This window comes from Cherax quadricarinatus, chromosome 14, assembly GCF_038502225.1.
Source record: "Cherax quadricarinatus isolate ZL_2023a chromosome 14, ASM3850222v1, whole genome shotgun sequence".
NCBI lineage: Eukaryota > Metazoa > Arthropoda > Malacostraca > Decapoda > Parastacidae > Cherax > Cherax quadricarinatus.
Genome location: NC_091305.1, coordinates 5,983,270 through 6,003,242, shown reverse-complemented (window position 1 = coordinate 6,003,242; position 19,973 = coordinate 5,983,270). Strand labels below are relative to the sequence as shown.

At 37.2% G+C, this 19,973-nt stretch overlaps 1 protein-coding gene across 1 annotated transcript; it reads right to left on the bottom strand.

Annotated features, from left to right (window-relative positions):
• Positions 1-2,144: 2,144 nt before the first annotated feature.
• EndoG (Endonuclease G) lies at positions 2,145-19,740 on the bottom strand. The gene is made up of 8 exons (XM_070084805.1): positions 19,600-19,740; positions 18,069-18,309; positions 16,966-17,159; positions 15,707-15,830; positions 13,944-14,056; positions 13,415-13,496; positions 10,564-10,662; positions 2,145-2,478 (listed from the first exon to the last, which is right to left on the bottom strand). The coding sequence occupies exons 2-8, from the start codon at positions 18,288-18,290 to the stop codon at positions 2,374-2,376; spliced, it is 939 nt and encodes a 312-aa protein (XP_069940906.1). The 5' UTR covers positions 18,291-18,309; positions 19,600-19,740; the 3' UTR covers positions 2,145-2,373.
• Positions 19,741-19,973: the final 233 nt, after the last annotated feature.

The following is a 19,973-nucleotide window of genomic DNA, read 5'->3' as shown; positions in this document are numbered from 1 at the left end:
TTTCATCTCTGAATACATTTTTGACATGACACAACTGAGTCATGTTGACGGCAGTGAAGGGACTTGAGCTAGAGTTCGTCACGGCCACGCTAGCTGGAGATTCGTCTGTAAAAACTTGCATTTGTGGTCACAGAGGTGCCTGTGCTAACCTTCCTATGGTGTAGAAATATACCTAGTTAGACGAATCTTATTGTGGCTAGCTGGTCTAGTGGCTAACGCGACGGGCTGGAGTTTTGAGACTCTATGACCGCGGGTTCAATCCCGGCCGGGGGTATGGTTTTTTCACAACTGAAATTTTGAAACCTAATTTCAACAAGCAAGCTGCAACTTTCAATCAGCACAGCATAAATTTAGGGGAAAATATGGCATGAAGCAGGATCTTTCCCTCTCTTTTGCAGCCAATATTTTGATGGGGAAGGCCACCCACATCGGCAGTCCCCCATGTGTACACATCCTACACCATATTCAGTTATGTATTACATCTTTTCATCAGTCCATCTTATTTCTGGATATTAACCATAGCACCAAGAGGAATATGAATGATGCTGGAGGTGCCAAGAGAGAAAAAGCATGAAATTCTTGGTGTTTAGAAAAAAAAAAACGAGATTTTAGATAAGCCTAAAAGTGGTGCATGTGTGATGAAAGATAGTGCAAGTCTTTGGTCTCAAGGAAACAACAATTTACAAAATTAATAAGAATGAGAAGAGCTTGTTTAATAAGTAACCCAGGTATAGTGGTTCAGCAACCCAGGTAGTGACCGAGTAACCCAGGTAATGACCTCTTAAAAGGAATGACACAGATGGGTAATACACCACCAGTGACTACAATAAGTTCAATTCACAATCTTAACAGCATAAAATATGCTTAACAAGTAAATAGAAAAAGTTTAACTCTACCTTAAATTCTTTTTCTCATACTTCTTGATGTAGAAAAGTTTGAGGCTGTTATGTAACTCAATTAAGCAGTAGATGGTTATACAGGTATTGAGCAGTAGATGACAAGAGCTGTATATTTATCAGTGATGTCTCTCATACCTTACATCAGATAATGCAATCACACCCTCCACTATGCAAATTGATGTTTATAATAATGACTAGGAAGAATTTTCTCATACAGAACTTAAATTCTCTGTTCTAATGCATGTAAATAGTGTTATTAAGTACTGAACAATAACTGGCTTAGTGTTGCATGTCATGTTTTACTACAGTGATGCCTTTCAAACATTTAATCACATGATGATGCAATCCCACCTTTCTCTATACAATTTTCTCATTTATAATAGTGACAAGTAAGAAATTTATCATATCTTAAATTCCTTTTTTCTTGCATGTTGTAGTGGAAATGTTAGAGAGATGTTTATGTAGCTCAGTGAGCAGTCAACTGCTGTGGGTTGTTTAATCAACTGATGTCATATGCTTCACTACAATTTTATAATTTATAATAGTAACAAGGAAGTATTTTATCAAACTTTAAATTCCTCATTTAATTGCTTGTTGATAAAGAGGTATTTGGAGAAGTTATATGACAAGTGAGCATTAGTCAGGTGTGTTTTTTGTTTATCAGCTCAAGCTACACTTACCTGACATGCCACACACTTCACTATACAATTTTCATGTTTGTAATATAGAGAAGTATTTTATCATACCTTAACTTCCCTGTTCCTTCCTCTGGCTCACCCCACGTATGGAGAGGAATTTTCTGAGTGGAAACCAACCCAAATTAAATAATGTCCATGATCCACAGCCATCCACCTTGGCCCAAGATCCACAGCCATCCACCTCAGCCCATGATCCACAGCCATCCACCTCAGTCCAGTAGGGAAAATCACTGACATACACCAGCAACCAGAATTTAAGGTTGGAAAAATTCATATATGTAACCTCTTTAGCTAAATGTACTATATTTTAATTATGCATACCTCACTACATACAACTAATATTACATTATTTTTTTAGAATAACTTAAAACTTCATTTGGCATTTTTGGGGATGTCGAGAACATAACCCAATTATACTCATATGTTATTCAATTCAACTAACAAGTTTTTTTTTTTTTTGTTAACAGTGCCATTTTCAGGAACACAACTATCAAGTTAATTTAGTTCCAATTGTAGAACTTCAAATGATATACAAAAATTAAACTAAGCCGTTTGTTAAGGTGAAACTAATTAATATTTTAATAAAAGAAAATTAGATTAAATTCAGTACTATTATGCAAGTACTACTCAATTATTACATGGCACTGAATATGGCAAAGATTGCAAATAATAGAGGAATGCAAAAACACATTAATGAATTAAAGAGATATTAATGTTATATTCATAATTATCACTTTCATAAGGCAGACTGTTACAAAAAAACTCCAGCCAATCTACTAAAACCAGCCAGTTTTATTTCCATTTATTTTTTGGAATTTCTTCTTGCTGATTTTGTCGAAGAAAAGAAGACCTGATGCCCTTTCTATGACATCTGTAGAAACCTGAAAGTATATATGCAATGTTATTTTAATATATGACTTCAGATATACTTATAAACTGTATATAATAATAAATAAATACACAAACAAGACATGAAAATACACACACATGAAAGAGAGAGGGAGAGAGAGAGAGAGAGAAAAAAAAAAAGAAGAGACTGACTAACTGAAATCAATTTGCTTATTATTGTAGCTTTATAATTTTGATGCAAGTAATTAATTTTAAAACAGCATAGTGCATTAAAAAAAGATTCTTATCATTTGAGCCATAGTATATCTTCTAATTTTAAATATTAAATATAACACAAAGAGCTCTCTTAAAACACCAAAATAATTCTACATACAGAACTCTCAGATGTATTACACGTACAATATTACAGAAATGAAAAATGTAATAAAATGGAAATAAAATAAGTAAAAACTATAGGGCAGAGAGCACTTGCTAAATGACTCCCGTGTTTTTAACCTCTTCATTGGCCATGCCGTAGTAATACGACTGTGAGGTCACTGTTCGTGCCATAGTACTACGCCATGAGCTCAGCTCACTCTCAGAAGCTGTAAGCGGTAAATCTGGGCCTAGATATGAGAGAATGGATCTGTGCAGTAAGTGTGTACCATATAAAAAAAACTGTAGCACGCTGTGTATGATAAAAAACTGTGACCACATTTTTGGTTTAAAACAGCAATTTTGCAGTGTATTTTTGTATAGTTTTTATGGTTGTATTCTTGGTTTCTTGGTCTCATTTGATGGGATGGAAGATATACAGCCTCTCCTCACTTTGCAACGTACTCATTTACCGATGACTCGGACTTACAACGAGCTCTCTGACCAGTATGCATACCTAAATAATGTATATTAGAACTGATTTCCTCTATTCTGTTTATTACAATATACAGTACACCACTGTATAAACACTTAAAAAATATACTAAAAATGTTATAAATGGTGCAAAGGTGACATTAAAATAATATCAAAGATGGTTGACACAAACCCACTACCATTATAGTATGCTTCTTGCTTAGCAACGAATTTGTTTATTGAAGTGGTCTTAGGAACAGAACTCCGTCGTTAGGAGAGGCAGTATTACAGAAACAGAGATAATTTTGATTGGTTTCAGGACTGACAATAGCTTGAAATCGAGCTCAAATTACCAGAGATGTTTGATTTTTGCTGATATTCAAAAGTAAACAAGTCACATCACTCGTCCAATACACATCCAAGTGGTGGGTCTAATATGTATGTTCACGAATGCGTTGATATTATTTATACACTTACTACAATACTACACAACAGTAAATCTTCTACTGTATTTGTGCGAATAAAAATTTTTAGTGTGAATAAAAAATATAAATGGAATTCATAAAGTCTGGGAACATAACTAATGAACAGAGGAAATGTTATTTTAGTGCCAGGAATGCCACATTGCTTATTCTGGACCCTATTTTGAAATTGGAATATTTTGAAATTTGTGTGAAACTGGCCAAATTACCAATTTCTGATCACTTTACTGGGTAGTTGAAATAGCTGATTGGGCAATTTCTTGTGCTCAATTGATAAAATGGAAGACATACTAGCAAAATAGCTAAGAATTTGGTTGACTGCAACATGTAATTGGCCTTAAATAGGACTCAAGTGGGCAAAATCGCTGATATGTAAATATCACTGACACAGCAAAATTCACAAAAGTGTAATTTTGTCAAATTCTCATCAAATTTCATACTTTTTGCTTTATTACCTTCAGAAAAAGGTTCTCTATCACTTCATTGGAAAAAAATAACGATTTTTTTTTTTGAAAGTTCTTGGACAGTGTGGACAATTTTCAGATCGGGGGGGGGGGGGGGTTGGACAATGAAAGGGTTAATAGAGAGAAGAACACATGTTGCAGCAACTCCTGTCTCCACCAGGCTAGCCAGCGATGGTCCACTTGCCACTCAATGTATAGAGGAAAATGCTAGGAGGCACCACACTCTCTCTTCTAGGTCATAACTGGCCTTTGAAACACCTAGGTATACCTCTTGAAAAGACAAATGCGCTTCATGTTCCACTTTAATATATTAGTGAAAACAGGAAGAGTGGGGATATTTGCAGTTTTTAACAAGGTGTCCCATGGCCTGGCAGACAACACTCTCACTTCACACTCTGAGTGTCCGTGGTTCGATCCCCAGCAAGGGTGGAAATATTGGGTGTGTTTCTTTACACCTCCTGTCCAATTCACCTAGCAAGTAGGTACCTGGTTGTTAGTGGACTGCTGTGGGTTGCATCCTGGGGGACAAGACTTAAGGACCCCAATGGAAACAAGAGGGACAGTCCCTTGATGACACACTGCTTTCTTGGGTTATCCTGGGTGGCAACCCTCCGGGTTAAACAGCTGAACAAAATCTTATCTCTTAACTGTAGTATTGGCACCCCTCTGACAAGACAATGATGAAGCGATGGTAAAAGGGCTTCCTCTTTTTTTTCAGTCACCTGCCTCGGTTGGAGATGGTTGGTTTGTTAAAAAAAAAAAAAAAAATTACTTGCAAAATATTTTTTTGTATCGTCTACAACCATGTTCATTCAGATTTTATTCCCTCTGAAAAGTCATTTACATAAAATAGAAACATTATCATTGCAAGTACATACTGCTTCTTGTGACACCCCACAAACATAAGCTGTCTGCACAAATAACTCACACATAAGAGAGAGAGAGAAGAGCTTATGACAATGTTTCGGTCTAACTTGGATCATTCACAAATCACACTGACAGAAGAGAATGAGTGGGCCAGTATATATGCTTTTCATTATTTCTTTCTTTGTTTTTCCTTTCTTCTGCATATTGTGTTCTGTCTTTCATTCCCCCCCCCCCTCCCCTGTGTTTTTGGTCCTACCCCTTGTGGGCTCTTAGCTCTTCTGCAGTGCTCCTTTTATTTTTCTTGGCCTTAGACTTAACCCACTTCTACTACTACTACTACTACTATTTCTACTACTTCTTTACTACTATTGCTTCTTCTACTTTCTACCACTTCTTTGCTACTATTGCTTCTTCTACCTTCTACCTTTTCTACCACTATTGCCTCCCTTCTCTCCCCTTTCCATTTTCAGTGACAAAAACTACTCCCCCCTACTTTCTACTACCTCTACTACTACTTCTACTATTTTCACTACCACTGCTTCATTGTCTTCTCTTTCTCCCATCCATGTCCTCCTCACCTATATATACTGGCTCACTCATTCTCTTCTGTCAGTGTGACTTGTGAATTGTCTAAGTCGGACTGAAACGTCGTCCTACACTTTTCTCTCTCCTATGTGCGGGTTATTTGTGAATTGTTCCAGTCACAGTATTGTGTCTTTTTGTTCTTTATAGGCTATCTGACTAGCTCAATGAATGAAAACAAAGTACAGGTCTCCCTCAACATTCACGTTTTCAACTTTCACGGGCTTCACACATTCGCGAATTCCCAACCGCCAAATTCCCAGCCGCCAAATCATATTTAAGTTTCCCGCCACCTGCGAGTCCCTACTACCCTCCCTCCGACCCCCGCAACTGGCAGCCAGCCCTCCCACCACTCAGTGTGGTGAGTGTTTTGTTTGTTCATTATTTGCTATTAAACTACAGAATAAATAATGTAAACCCATTCATGACTGCATATTGGAATGGCTATTAGGAAAGGTATTAGACGGTGACATCATGTGTTTACTCTTGAACACAGCAAAGAATTAAACATTTCTGCTACAGCTAATAATAACAATAGTAATAATAATAATAATAATAATAATAATAATAAATATGATATAATTGAAGAAGGAAATTGTACAAAAATACAAGTGAGTGGTTGACACATCGTCAGTGTGACTTTGTTTATGCTGGAGTGAACATTAGTCTCCCTGCTCTTCCAAACATTTCACAATAATTCATTGTGTTTGGTGCTTGTAGATTGAGTGTGACTGGAGTGGTAGAGGCAGTGATTGAGGCAATGGTATTTAATAACATACATGTTAATAATAATACATGCTATTAATAATATGTACTATTATTATTTATAACATATGTTATTAAATATATACATGTTAATAATAATACATGTTATTAATAATAACATGTACTATTATTATTTATAACATATATGTTATTAAATACCACTGCCTCAACTGCTGAATTATTGTGAAATGTTTGGAAGAGCAGGGAGACTAATGTTCACTCCAGCATAAACAAAGTCACACTGACGATGTGTCAACCACTCCCTCGTATTTGTGTACAATTTCCTTCTTCAATTATATCATATTTATTATTATTATTATTATTATTATTATTACTATTGTTATTATTAGCAATAGCAGAAATGTTCGATTCTTTGCTGTGTTCAAGAGTAAACACATGATGTCACCGTCTAATACCTTTCCTAATAGCCATTCCAATATGCAGTCATGAATGGGTTTACATTATTTATTCTGTAGTTTAATAGCAAATAATGAACAAACAAAACACTCACCACACTGAGTGGTGGGAGGGCTGGCTGCCAGTTGCGGGGGTCGGAGGGAGGGTAGTAGGGACTCGCAGTGGTGGAGGCAGTGGTATTTAATAACATACATGTTATTAACATACATGTTATTATTAACATACGTTATTAAAGCATAACATGTATATATTTAGTACAATTTATGACGTTTTCATGTATTTTATGATTATTCATGGTTCAACAAGTTAAGGAAGCAGTATTGTAATATATTTCCCTACAATATATTGGGGGACCAAACATTCACGGTTTTTCAACATTCGTGAGGCTCTTGATCCCCTAACCCTCGCGAATGTTGAGGGAGACCTGTACCAAGACCAATAGGAGTATGCAGAACTACTAGTGCCATGTGTTTGAAGTAGTTACACACACAAACAAGATGCCAGCCAACATTGTATGATGGAAGATATCTGTTTAAGCAGGCACAGGTTTGAGGAAGTAACTTTTATTTTAGTTAGATCAGAGCTTTTAGGCAACAGTGCTTAAAAGAAGTGCTATTGTACTGAGGAAAATCAAACACCCAAATAAAAATCTGATTAAATCTGGAAGCAGCCACTAATGCAAGTTCCAAATATCAAAAGCAACACACCGAGTGTATAGTACAGCACATTAGTAAAACATAGATATCACTCAAAGCAATTACATTATAAGTTTCTTATATAAAATTAACCGGACTTAAAAAAATTTTGATGTGAAAATTGAAATTATTTTACATTTTTTATAGTACAGTGATCCACTGAGTTATGTTACTCCATTCCTGAAGATTTATCATGCCTAAAACTATCATTTGTTTTATGATGCCAGAACACACTCACCCTGTCCTTAGATACTTGTAGTTTAAATACACTGAGGTTTTCTGAGTCATAAACACATATAGGCTTCAACAGGGCAGGCAGGACAGGACAGGACAAGCCAGGACAGAGGCAGGGCAGGGGAAAGGGGAGGGAGGGAGGCAGGTGTCAGGCAGATTGGTGAAGAACTTCTTTCTTCTTTCTTTCAACACACCGGCTCTATCCCACCGAGGCGGGGTGGCCCAAAAGGAAAAATGAAAGTTTCTCCTTTTACATTTAGTAATATATAAAGGAGAAGAGGTTACTAGCCCCTTGCTACCGGCATTTTAGTTGCCTCTTACAACATGCATGGCTTACAGAGGATGAATTTTGTTCCACTTCCCCATGGAGGTAAGAGGAAATAAACAAGAACAAGAACTAGAAAGAAAATAGAAGAAAACCTAGAGGGGTGTATATGTATATATGCTTGTACATGTATGTGAAGTGCGACCTAAGTGTAAGTAGAAGTAGCAAGACGTACCTGAAATCTTGCATGTGTTTTTTTGTTTTTTTTCAACAAGTCGGCCGTCTCCCACCGAGGCAGGGTGACCCAAAAAAGAAAGAAAATCCCCAAAAAGAAAATACTTTCATCATCATTCAACACTTTCACCACACTCACACATTATCACTGTTTTTGCAGAGGTGCTCAGAATACAACAGTTTAGAAGCATACACATATAAAGATACACAACATATCCCTCCAAACTGCCAATATCCCAAACCCCTCCTTTAAAGTGCAGGCATTGTACTTCCCATTTCCAGGACTCAAGTCCGACTATATGAAAATAACCAGTTTCCCTGAATCCCTTCACTAAATATTACCCTGCTCACACTCCAACAGATCGTCAGGTCCCAAGTACCATTCGTCTCCATTCACTCCTATCTAACACGCTCACGCACGCTTGCTGGAAGTCCAAGCCCCTTGCCCACAAAACCTCCTTTACCCTCTCTCTCCAACCCTTTCGAGGACGACCCCTACCCCGCCTTCCTTCCCCTATAGATTTATATGCTTTCCATGTCATTCTACTTTGATCCATTCTCTCTAAATGACCAAACCACCTCAACAACCCCTCTTCTGCCCTCTGACTAATACTTTTATTAACTCCACACCTTTTCCTAATTTCCACACTCCGAATTTTCTGCATAATATTTACACCACACATTGCCCTTAAACAGGACATCTCCACTGCCTCCAACCGTCTCCTCGCTGCTGCATTTACCACCCAAGCTTCACACCCATATAAGAGTGTTGGTACTACTATACTTTCATACATTCCCTTCTTTGCCTCCATAGATAACGTTTTTTGACTCCACATATACCTCAATGCACCACTCACCCTTTTTCCCTCATCAATTCTATGATTAACCTCATCCTTCATAAATCCATCTGCCGACACGTCAACTCCCAAGTATCTGAAAACATTCACTTCTTCCATGTGTATGAGACATAATAAAAAGACACCAGCAATCCTACCATCGTGTAAAACAATTACAGGCTTCCGTTTTACGCTCACTTGGCAGGACGGTAGTACCTCCCTGGGCGGTTGTTGTCTACCAACCTACTACCTAGATGGTGAAGAACTTTACACTTTAAATTTGCACTCTTGTAGTTTACTGCTTCCTATGTCTGGTACACGTAGTCTCCCTCCCTTCCATCTTCCCTCACTCCCCCCCACCCACACATCTCCAACACACCCTCCACCATCACTCCACTGAAGACCTTTTCATCACACTGTCTTGTCTCTGGACTGAGGACCACCCACACATACCAAACATTATACATGTATCATATCTCAAATTTTTCATGACAACTCAAAACTAAATTCCCATGTGAGTTTAAATTGTAACTCAAAATTATTATAACTCAAGGGTGCACTGTACTAGGGAAAATATTTACAGTAGTAAGATTGGTGAGATTGGTAAGATTGTTTCAACACAATATGTGTCTGGGGCCCAAGACTGTTCAACGGCCTCCCAGCATACATAAATGGGGGATTACCAATAGACCCCTGGCTGTCTTCAAGAAGGCACTGGGCAGGCACCCAAAGTCAGTACCTGACCAACCAGGCTGTGGTTTGTACACTGGGTTGTGTGCGGCCAACAGTGACAGCTTGGTTGATCAAGCCTTGATCCACCATGAGACCTGCTCACAGACCGGGCCATAGGAGTGTTGACCCCCAAAACCCTCTACAGGTATACTCCAGGTATATTTATTACACGTTAACTGTCCTTTTGGACGCTGCTGTTGCAAACTGATCTTAGGCCAGGCCTCCAAATTAGAAAATAATGAACAAGAAATATTAGGAAACATACAGGAAAGAAATAACTGTATAAGGAATGCAGCAGAAAATATAATTTTGTAAGACTGACCTGTCATCTTACATGTTCATGAAGAAGAAAGAAAAGACCAATAATCCTGCCAAAGAGTAAAATGTTAAGTAGTCCGCCATGTGTTACCAATATGACAGGGCAGGAGTACAACCCTGAATGTTCATTAAAATTGCCTCAAGTAGGAGTTATACTATTAAATTATAATAAGAAGCTTCATTGTGGGATCATACATTAAATGTCTTGAGTTTCAGCTCAATGTAAAGAGAAATTCTCTTATAATCATCATTCAACAAAACTTCAGACCTTATGGTAAGGGAGGTATAGATTACAGGTAGAGCAACTGAAAACTAAGTAACAACTTACATGGTATAAACCTTGGTTTTCTAGCATGTCCTAATGTTTGCTCACATGTCTTTTTAAACCAACAACTTACATAAAATGTAGAGAGGGGTACTGCATTCTCAATATAAGCATTAGGAAGGAGGAAAGACTCCAGCTCCAGTTCTCCAGTGTTAGCTTCACTCACCACAACCTGACAATACAAAAGAAAAAAATCTAATTTAGTAATATTAGAAAATGCAAAATATTGTGTTAGTAATTTCTTTTTTTATTTCCTCTTAAAGAAATAATTCTATATAAAATGCCTTAGACAAGGCTGTGATATCACCATGGTTGCTTAATATATTTACAGTTGGGATGTAACATATTGGATGTTAGGGTGTTGAGAAGAGATGTGGGATTAAAAGATAATGATTCTCTTAAAGTTGCTCTTGGCTGATGACACAGTTCATTTGGGAGAGTCTGAAGAGAAGCTGCATAAGTTGGTGGAGGAATGTAAAGGAAATAAATTAAAAGTAAATGTAGACAAGAGGAAGGTAATTGAGAGTAATGACAAAGTTTCGGGAATGAAAGATTGGACATCAGCTTGAAGGGAGTATGGAGGAAGTTAATGTATCCAGGTAGTTAATATATTCATATATTTTTAAGCATACATATTGGCAGATGAGCTTATGAACGATAAAATAAACAAGGTAGATGATGAATTACGGCATCTGTACAAGGAAAGAAGTTAATCTATAGAGGGAAAAATGGGGTAAAACACCAGAAAATAGTGGTATCAACATTTATACAGGTGAGTTATGGGCTTTTAACATTTCAGTGAGAGGCTGAAGGCAGTGGACATGTCATTTTTGAGAGTAATGTGTGGTGTGAATATCATGTAGAGAATTTGGAGTGTTCTTTCAACAAGAATTTGGAGTGTAGTACAGTGGACCCCCGGTTAACGATATTTTTTCACTCCAGAAGTATGTTCAGGTGCCAGTACTGACCGAATTTGTTCCCATAAGAAATATTGTGAAGTAGATTAGTCCATTTCAGACCCCCAAACATACACGTACAAACGCACTTACATAAATACACTTACATAATTGGTCGCATTCGGAGGTAATCGTTATGCGGGGGTCCACTGTATATAGAAAAAATTTGGAGTGTATATAGGTAGTTGGTTAGTGGACAGCAAACACTCAGGGTGGTACTACTGTCCTGCCAAACAAGTGTGAAACTGAAACTTGTTATTGTTTTACATAGTGGTAGGATAATTGGTGTCATTTCTTTCTGTCTCGTAAACATGCAAGACAACAGGTACATCTTGCTACTTCTACTTAAACTTAGGTCACACTACACGTATATGTACATGTACATGTATACACGCCTGTCTGACTTTTCTTCTATTTACTTAATAATTCTTGTTCTTATATTTTCTGTTCATCTCCATGGGGGAATGGAGAAGAATCCTTCCTTTGTAAGCCATGTGTGTTGTAAGAGGTGATTAAAATGATGGGAGAAAGAGACTAGTAGCCCCTTCTCCTATATAAATTACTAAATATAAAAAGAAGAAAAATATTAATTTTCTGGTGGAAATACCCTGCCTCAGTGGGAAACAGCCGGTGAGTAAAAACAAATAAGAGCACATAAATTAGATGATGTGGAGTTAACGAAGGTATAAATCAGTGAGCTGAGCAGTTGTTGAGGTGGTTTGATCATTCAGAGAAGATGGAACAAAACAGGATGGCCAACACAGTGTATAAATTTGCTGTGAAGTGAGGGAGGGGTAGGGGTCATCCCAGGTATAGTTAGAGGGAGGAGGTAAAGGTTTTGAGTACTAGGGGCTCTATATGAGATAAAGGGAGGGTACCTAAGAATTAGGTACCTAATTACACTCACTTGGTAGCATCCTGCCAAGTGAGTGTAAAATGGAAGCCTGTAATTGTTTTACATGATGGTAGGATTGCTGGTGTCTTTTTTCTGTCTCATAAACATGCAAGATTTCAGGTATGTCTTGCTACTTCTCCTTACACTTAGGTCACACTACACATACATGTACAAGCATATATATACACACTCCTCTGGGTTTTCTTCTATCTTCTTGCTTGTTCTTGTTTATTTCTGCTTATCTCTATGGGAAAGTGGAACAGAATTCTTCCCCCGTAAGCCATGCGTGTCATAAGAGGTGACTAAAATGCCAGGAGCAAGGGGCTAGTAGCCCCCTCTCCTGTATATATTACTAAATTTAAAAGGAGAAACTTTTCTTTTTCTTTTTGGGCCACCCTGCCTTGGTGGGATACAACCAGTTTGTTGAAAGAAGAAAAATGACTGTAGAGGGACAAGTAGAGGATAAGGAGCATAGATGTGTATACTAAGCAAGTATACATGTCGAGTAAAAATCTGATAAAGGTAAGAAAATTTTGTTGCATTTAGGGATTTAAAAAAAGCACCTATGTATGGAATAGATAGGTTATTAAAAATAGCAAAGAGTTTTAATATGGATTTTTATTAATGCTCATGTAATTTTATTAAGTTTGCATGCACCAGAATATTAAAAAAAAAAAAAAAAAAACCTGCCCACATGAGTTTACTGCAATCTTAACATAATAGGCTGCCAGTGTACATAACTTCAATAAATTCACATGGTTAATGTACTGGAGTGGATTACATTTAGAGTGGATTACATTTGAAGTGGATTACATTTAGAGTGGATTACAGTTGAAGTGGATTACATTTAGAGTGGATTACATTTAGAGTGGATTACATTTAGAGTGGATTACATTTGAAGTGGATTACATTTAGAGTCTGATCCATGATGTGATACTTCAAGAATGGGAAAAGTGGTTGTGTTTCCTACTAACAAAGGGCAGACACAAAAATTCAAATATTTGAAATTATTTGTTTCTCCTATTATCCTGTATATAACTACACAATTATAAAAACTTTAAATATTCTCATACCTTGAAAAAGTGAGTGGGAACTGCTACATGATTCTGACCAATCATTTGATATTTAACATACAATTTCCCATCATCGTCTCGTCTGAAAACAAAATATGATTAATAATGAACTGAATATTTAACAAATTACAATATTATTGGCTTCATAGCAAATTAACTCAGCAAATTACTGTATTCAAATCACAATATGCTGTAAATCGGATTGCTTATATCACCATATGCTGTACAGTAAACCCTTGATATAATGGATTTTTGAAAATTATGGGCAAAATCCACAGGGTAAATAGTACTTTTAACCTGCTTATTTTCAATGTTCATTGCAGTATATTTGTAAATTGTGTGCATAGTACTGTTTGGTGTACTTTATTGCATTTTACTGTTATTTTTAATGTTATTCTGATGTAACAGACACCCTTTATTATTCCATTATATCAAGGATTTACTGTATTTTCTGGCTAAAATGACTGAGATTAATTATATTTCATGTTGGTATGCCTTCGTAAAACTGTTAATGTTAGTAAAGTACAACCTAGGCAAGTATAATGGCCCTGTACAGACGTAGACATTTGCATACTGCCTCGCTTTTTTTCGACAGTACTTCTCGAGCTCATTCCATTTGCCTCGGTTAAATCCTTCGCCTACCTGCAAATGAACCATTTCAATAATATTACTGTTTCAAGTAAAACTGTTCAAATAGTCGAGTATTTAGTAAATCACAACTACACAATAATCCATCCTCAATTATTGTATAGCTATGATGTCATAATGGTTCAGGATGGACTGAAACATTTAGTTTAATCTCCAATTTGTGGATTTATATACAATTAGCAATTGAAAGCACTTTAAATGTTTTCATATTATTTATTTTTTTATTAACCCATTGGCCATTTCCCACCAAGGCAGGGTGGCCCAAAAAAGAAAAACTTTCACCATCATTCACTCCATCAATGTCTTGCCAGAGGTGCACTTACACTACAGTTATAAAACTGCAACATTAACACCCCTCCTTCAGAGTGCAGGCACTGTACTTCCCATCTCCAGGACTCAAGTCCGGCCCGCCGGTTTCCCTGAATCCCTTCATAAACATTACCCTGCTCACACTCCAACAGTATGTCAAGTCCTAAAAACCATTTGTTTCCATTTGCTCCAATCTAACATGCTCACACATGCTTGATGGAAGTCCAAGTCCCTCGCACACAAAAACCCTTTACTCCCTCCTTCCAACCTTTCCCAGCCCGACCTCTACCCCGCTCTCCCTCCATTACAGATTTAAACACTCTCGAAGTCATTCTATTTTGTTCTATCCTCTCTACATGTCCGAACCACATCAACAACTTCTTCTCAGCCCTCTGGATAATAGTTTTGGTAATTCCGCACCTCCTCCTAATTTCCAAACTACAAATTTTCTGCATTATATTCACACCATACATTGCCATCATACACGACATTTCCACTGCCTCCAGCCTTCTCCTTGTTGCAACATTCACCACCCACGCTTCACCCACATAAGAGCGTTGCTATAACCATATTCTCATATATTCCCTTCTTTGCTTCCATGGACAAATTTCTTTATCTCCACAGACTCCTCAGTGCACCACTCGCCTTTTTCCCCTCGTCAATTCTATCATTCACCTCATCTTTCATAGGTAAGACACAAATGCAACAGTTAGGTATCTTTATTTCGAAACATTTCGCCTACACAGTAGGCTTCTTCAGTCGAGTACAGAAAAGTTGATAGAAGCAGAAGATACTTGAAGACGATGTAATCAGTCCATCATCCTTGAAGTTTTGAGGTGGTCAGTCCCTCAGTCTGGAGAAGAGTACTGTTCCATAGTCTGAAACAATGATTGTTTCAGACTATGGAACAATGCTCTTCTCCAGACTGAGGGACTGACCACCTCAAAACTTTAAGGGTGATGGACTGATTACATCGTCTTCAAGTCTCTTCTACTTCTATCAACTTTTCTGTACTCGACTGAAGAAGCCTACTGTGTAGGCGAAACGTTTCGAAATAAAGATACCTAACTGTTGCATTTGTGTCTTACCTAACAACCTGTCGGTATTTTATACCATTTTAATGTTCAATCTTTCATAGACTCATCTGCTGATACGGCTACTCCTAAATATCTGAATACATTCACTTTAAATGTCTCCACAAGATATCATTCCCTTGAGGAAGGAAAATTTCCAGAGAGAACAAGTATAGAAACAGAAGACAGGTAATACAGTATACATCTACAAGTACCAACCAGCCATGTTACAAATATAAAAAAATCTTTTTAATTACCATACCTGTGGAGCCATGTTTGACAGCAAAAATGTCTGGCGACAGTCTCTCATGTTCAAGCCATGGTTGCCTGCTGCTGCCATATGGCCTCGATCAAATCCACTTCCTTTATAGTCACTGTTCTCAGATCTGTAAGTCACAAGTGCCATGTATTGGGAATGTAATTTTTCACTAGACAAGTACAAAGCATAACCTAGTGAGCAAATATACCAAGTTCAACAACTTAATTTCCGAGTTTAATTCAAAAAAGACGTGAAGTTTTTTGGGGTGAGAAACCTATGTGACAAACACAAAACTCCATCATTTCAAGATGGGAACTATCACAGGAAGATGTGTATTTGTAGGTGATGCAATAAGTGTCATTCTAGATAACAAAGATATTGGATATAGTATTTTGTGGGTTTTGCAAAAAGTGTTACTGTCTGATGAGGGCACAAACACAAGTACTTATAGCAGAAGTCAAACATCTTAACAGAATCTGCCTGTTCCTTCAAACAAACAAATTCATTTCAATATCATATTTTTAACTCTTTTACTGTTCAAAGCCCCAAAATTAAAAGTGCTCACAGTGTCTGCTCTTAAAAAAAAAAAATTCTTGTGAAATGGTAGAGAATCTTTTTCAGAAGGTTATGACACCAAAAATAAAAATTTTTATGGGAAACTTTATAGAATTACACAGACACAAACTCACTGGTCAAAGTACAATTTACGCATAGGCTATTTCACCCACTTTGAGACCAATTTTTAGACAATTCCATTGCTCAATTTGACCAAATTCTCAGCTATTTTGCTAGTATGCCTTCCATTTTATCGACTGAGCACAAGAAACCATCCGTTCAACCATCAAACTTACAAAATGATTGAAAAATTCCAATTTAAAAAACAGAAAGAAATGCTGCAGACATTCCAGGCACTAAAACAACATATCCTCTGTTCATTAATTATGTCTCCCAGGAAGATGGTTGGTGTGTTAAAATGAAAAATAAGCTAGTTCAGTTGAACCCACTATAATTTATGTTTACATCTATGACACATTCAGTTCCCCACACCACAATATAAATGCAGAGAAAGTTGTGTTTAGATATTTTAAATGAATTATAAGTGACATGTAGCAATTTTTTTATTTGATATACGTAATTAGATGCAAAACAGACCAAATGGCACATTTTAATAAATCGGGAAACATTTACAGTTATATAAAAAATTTAATTTAAGAAGAATGTAAATGTCACAAATTGTAAATAAAACTTTTTTTTGTCCTTACCTGAAGAACTCATGGATAGAAAAATCTTCATGAAAGATGCACTGTGATCGATCAACCTCAGGATTCCTGGTCACATTTGCATCATTAAGATGTTCACACACCCAGTAAGGCACCCGGTTCCTTGTGTCATACGATATAACATAGTCGTCTAAAGCTCGAATATTAGCCAATCCAGGGAAACCAAACCTCATAATCTGAAGGAAAAGTTGTTATATTCAAGACCTCAGTTCAAAAATATAAACAATAAATTATGGTGGTGATAAAAATTACCTTTCAGTTTCATAAAAATAAGATAACAGGCTAATCGTCACAATTTACATTTATAGTTGACTATAGTAATTGATTCATAAGTCAGACACTGAACTCTGCAACTTTGCTTCAATTCCCTTGGGGGTAACCCTGTTAGAATTTGTAAGATGAAACATCAGGACTGCATCTTGTTCCTAAATTGGACCCTACTGCATTATGTTGTAATATATTGATATTAATGTTATCACTTATTATTTCTTAGCTTTGGCAGTTACTAATAGGTTTTTGGAAGTTTATTTTGGGGTATTCTGACAAAACAAGTGTGGTCCTCAACATGGCATGGCAAAATCTAACCTAACACAGTTTTAAGAATTAGGTTAGCATAGCCTCTCCTCACTTAGTAACGTACTCGTTTATCAACGACTCAGATTTACGACAGGCTCTATGACTAGACTGCATACCTAAATAATGTATGTTAGAGCTGATTTCCTCTGTTCTGTTTATTAAAATATACAGTACACTACTGAATGAACATTTAAAAATATACCAGAAATGTTATAAATGGTGCAAAGGTGACATTAAAACAATATCCGAGATGGTATGGTATGCTCCTCACTTAGTGGCGAATTCGTTAACCGATGTGGTATTGGGACTGGAACTCCATTGTTAAGTGAGGAGAGGCTGTATAAGAAATCTGGTCTGGTGTCATGATAATGACATGAGTGACTGGTCCCATTATTATTACAATCAAAGCTAAGTGCTAAACCCAAAAGGATCTTACAATGCATAACTGGTGCCAAAATTCAACCTAACCAATAGCATTGTAAAAAAAATTCTATACAACTAATGCAAACCTGTGATATCCGAGGAGCATTGGATGCAGGTGGTGGAATAACATCTGGAGCCGTGATGTTCATAACGCTGCCCTGAATAGCAGCTGCAGAAACAGTTTCCAGTGCAGGAAATGAAGATAATAAACTTGATTTATGTGAGCCATTCTGGCCCAGGAGGTAGCCCATGCCCACAGCCCCTCCTAGCCCAGCTAACTGGAAACCTCTACGTAGTAATTTTGACATTTTTGATAATCTTCTTAATCTGCAAAATGGTACAGTAATTAACAGTTTTAAATATCTGAAAATATTATATGCTTCACTGCTGAGTAATAAAACAATGCTAATTTAAATTTCTATGTTAAGTTTTGTAAGGTTATGTTATATCATGTTAGATTAGTGCTTACTGATAGGTTTACTAAATTTATAAATGGGAGAAGTCTTCACCAGCAGGAAACTGAACAATGGCTTGGCACTGTCGGTGAGATCTCTCACATTCTATTATATTTACAAGGAAGCTCATGCAATGCATGCATGAATGAATGGGAGAAGTGAAGAGTGATAGGGTTAAAACTGAGGAAAAGAAGAGTAGCACCAATTTTTTATATTAAGATCCCTTCACCAGCTTCAAGATCCTTTCACCAACATCGTGACCATCATCAAGAGACCTTCAAATAGCATCAAAACCCTTCACCAGCATCAAGAGACCTTCATATAGCATCAAAAAGCCCTTTGCCAGCATCAAGATCCCTTCACCAACATCAAGACATCTCTTGAATTATTAAATTAGTGGGTAGAGTGCTGAAACTTGTCTGCGTTATACAGCGCCTCTTATATATGCTCTTGCACTACCGTCCACAGGATGGATATGGGTTGCACAATAAACTAGCCACTTCGGTGGCAAAATCTAAATCTCTATCTTGGAGTAAGTGGCAATCAGGCTAGATCCAAGGAAATGAAGCGTAAGTCCAATTTCCTGGATCAAGAGCCGTTCACTGACATCTTGGTACTCTTTAAGTGTCTCACTGAACATTATCCTCCACACCTTTACATGTCAGTTTCCCTTAATTTGCATGTTAGATTTCTTGTGGGACTAAACACGTAGGAAGCACTAAACCCATAGGATTATAAAATGCCTGTGGGGGGATGTGGAAGGCATTCAGGTTTAATTCAGGGAACTGGAGCACAGATCCAATTCCCTAGATCAAGAGCCCCTCACCAGCATCAAGAAACCTTCCTAGAGGGGACACACCACAGTGAAAAATGGTTTAGAAATCCGATAAGTTGAAGAATGAGACACTTATGCAATACACAGGAGTCTTTATTTAGGAAACATTTCGCCAGACACTGGCTTCATCAGTCCAATACATAGGTGTAAAATAAAAGAGGAGTTTGAGGTAATCAGTCCCTCAGCCTGGAATCGAGGTGTTCAGTCTATCAATTCTTCAACACAGTAAAATAACCTCTTCCCTTACAATACATATTTATGCTTATTTTCTAGTTTGGAAAAATCTTGATCCTGATGCTACTTATAGATTACCAAGAGGTTCCTCACCTCCTGATGACTGAGCTGTGACTGAACTCTAGTTGGTTCACTGATGACTGTTGTTACTGTGGTTGTTTGTGGGTATCAACGTCCCGGTGATGGTCTTGCCTCTGCTGGCTGTAAACACGCGATTATTGACGATGTTCAGATGTTGTAAGATTTGTTGATTCCTATTCTTGTTGGGTTTGTAAGAGCCATTGACAGCTTACATAGTATCGGGCTCTTTTTCCCGGTGTATGGAGAAGATATATTGACCAGAGATGGGCAATATATCTTCTCCCTTCGTAAATAAAAAAAGAAACTAGAAGTTACTAAATAGACCAGGTGGACACCTTCGCTAAGCACCAGTAGAGCGGGACGCCCATACTTCACCCAAGTTTAGT

Bases quoted from the DNA above. Each gene is read 5' to 3' on its own strand.
- EndoG (XM_070084805.1), bottom strand. From the start codon at position 18,290: ATGTCAAAATTACTACGTAGAGGTTTCCAGTTAGCTGGGCTAGGAGGG. The intron at 17,160-18,068 runs GTTTGCATTAGT...CTTTTCCTTCAG, and splicing joins ATGCTCCTCGGATATCACAG to ATTATGAGGTTTGGTTTCCC. The intron at 2,479-10,563 runs GTAAGTTGTTGG...ATATACTTTCAG, and splicing joins TACCCCTCTCTACATTTTAT to GTTTCTACAGATGTCATAGA.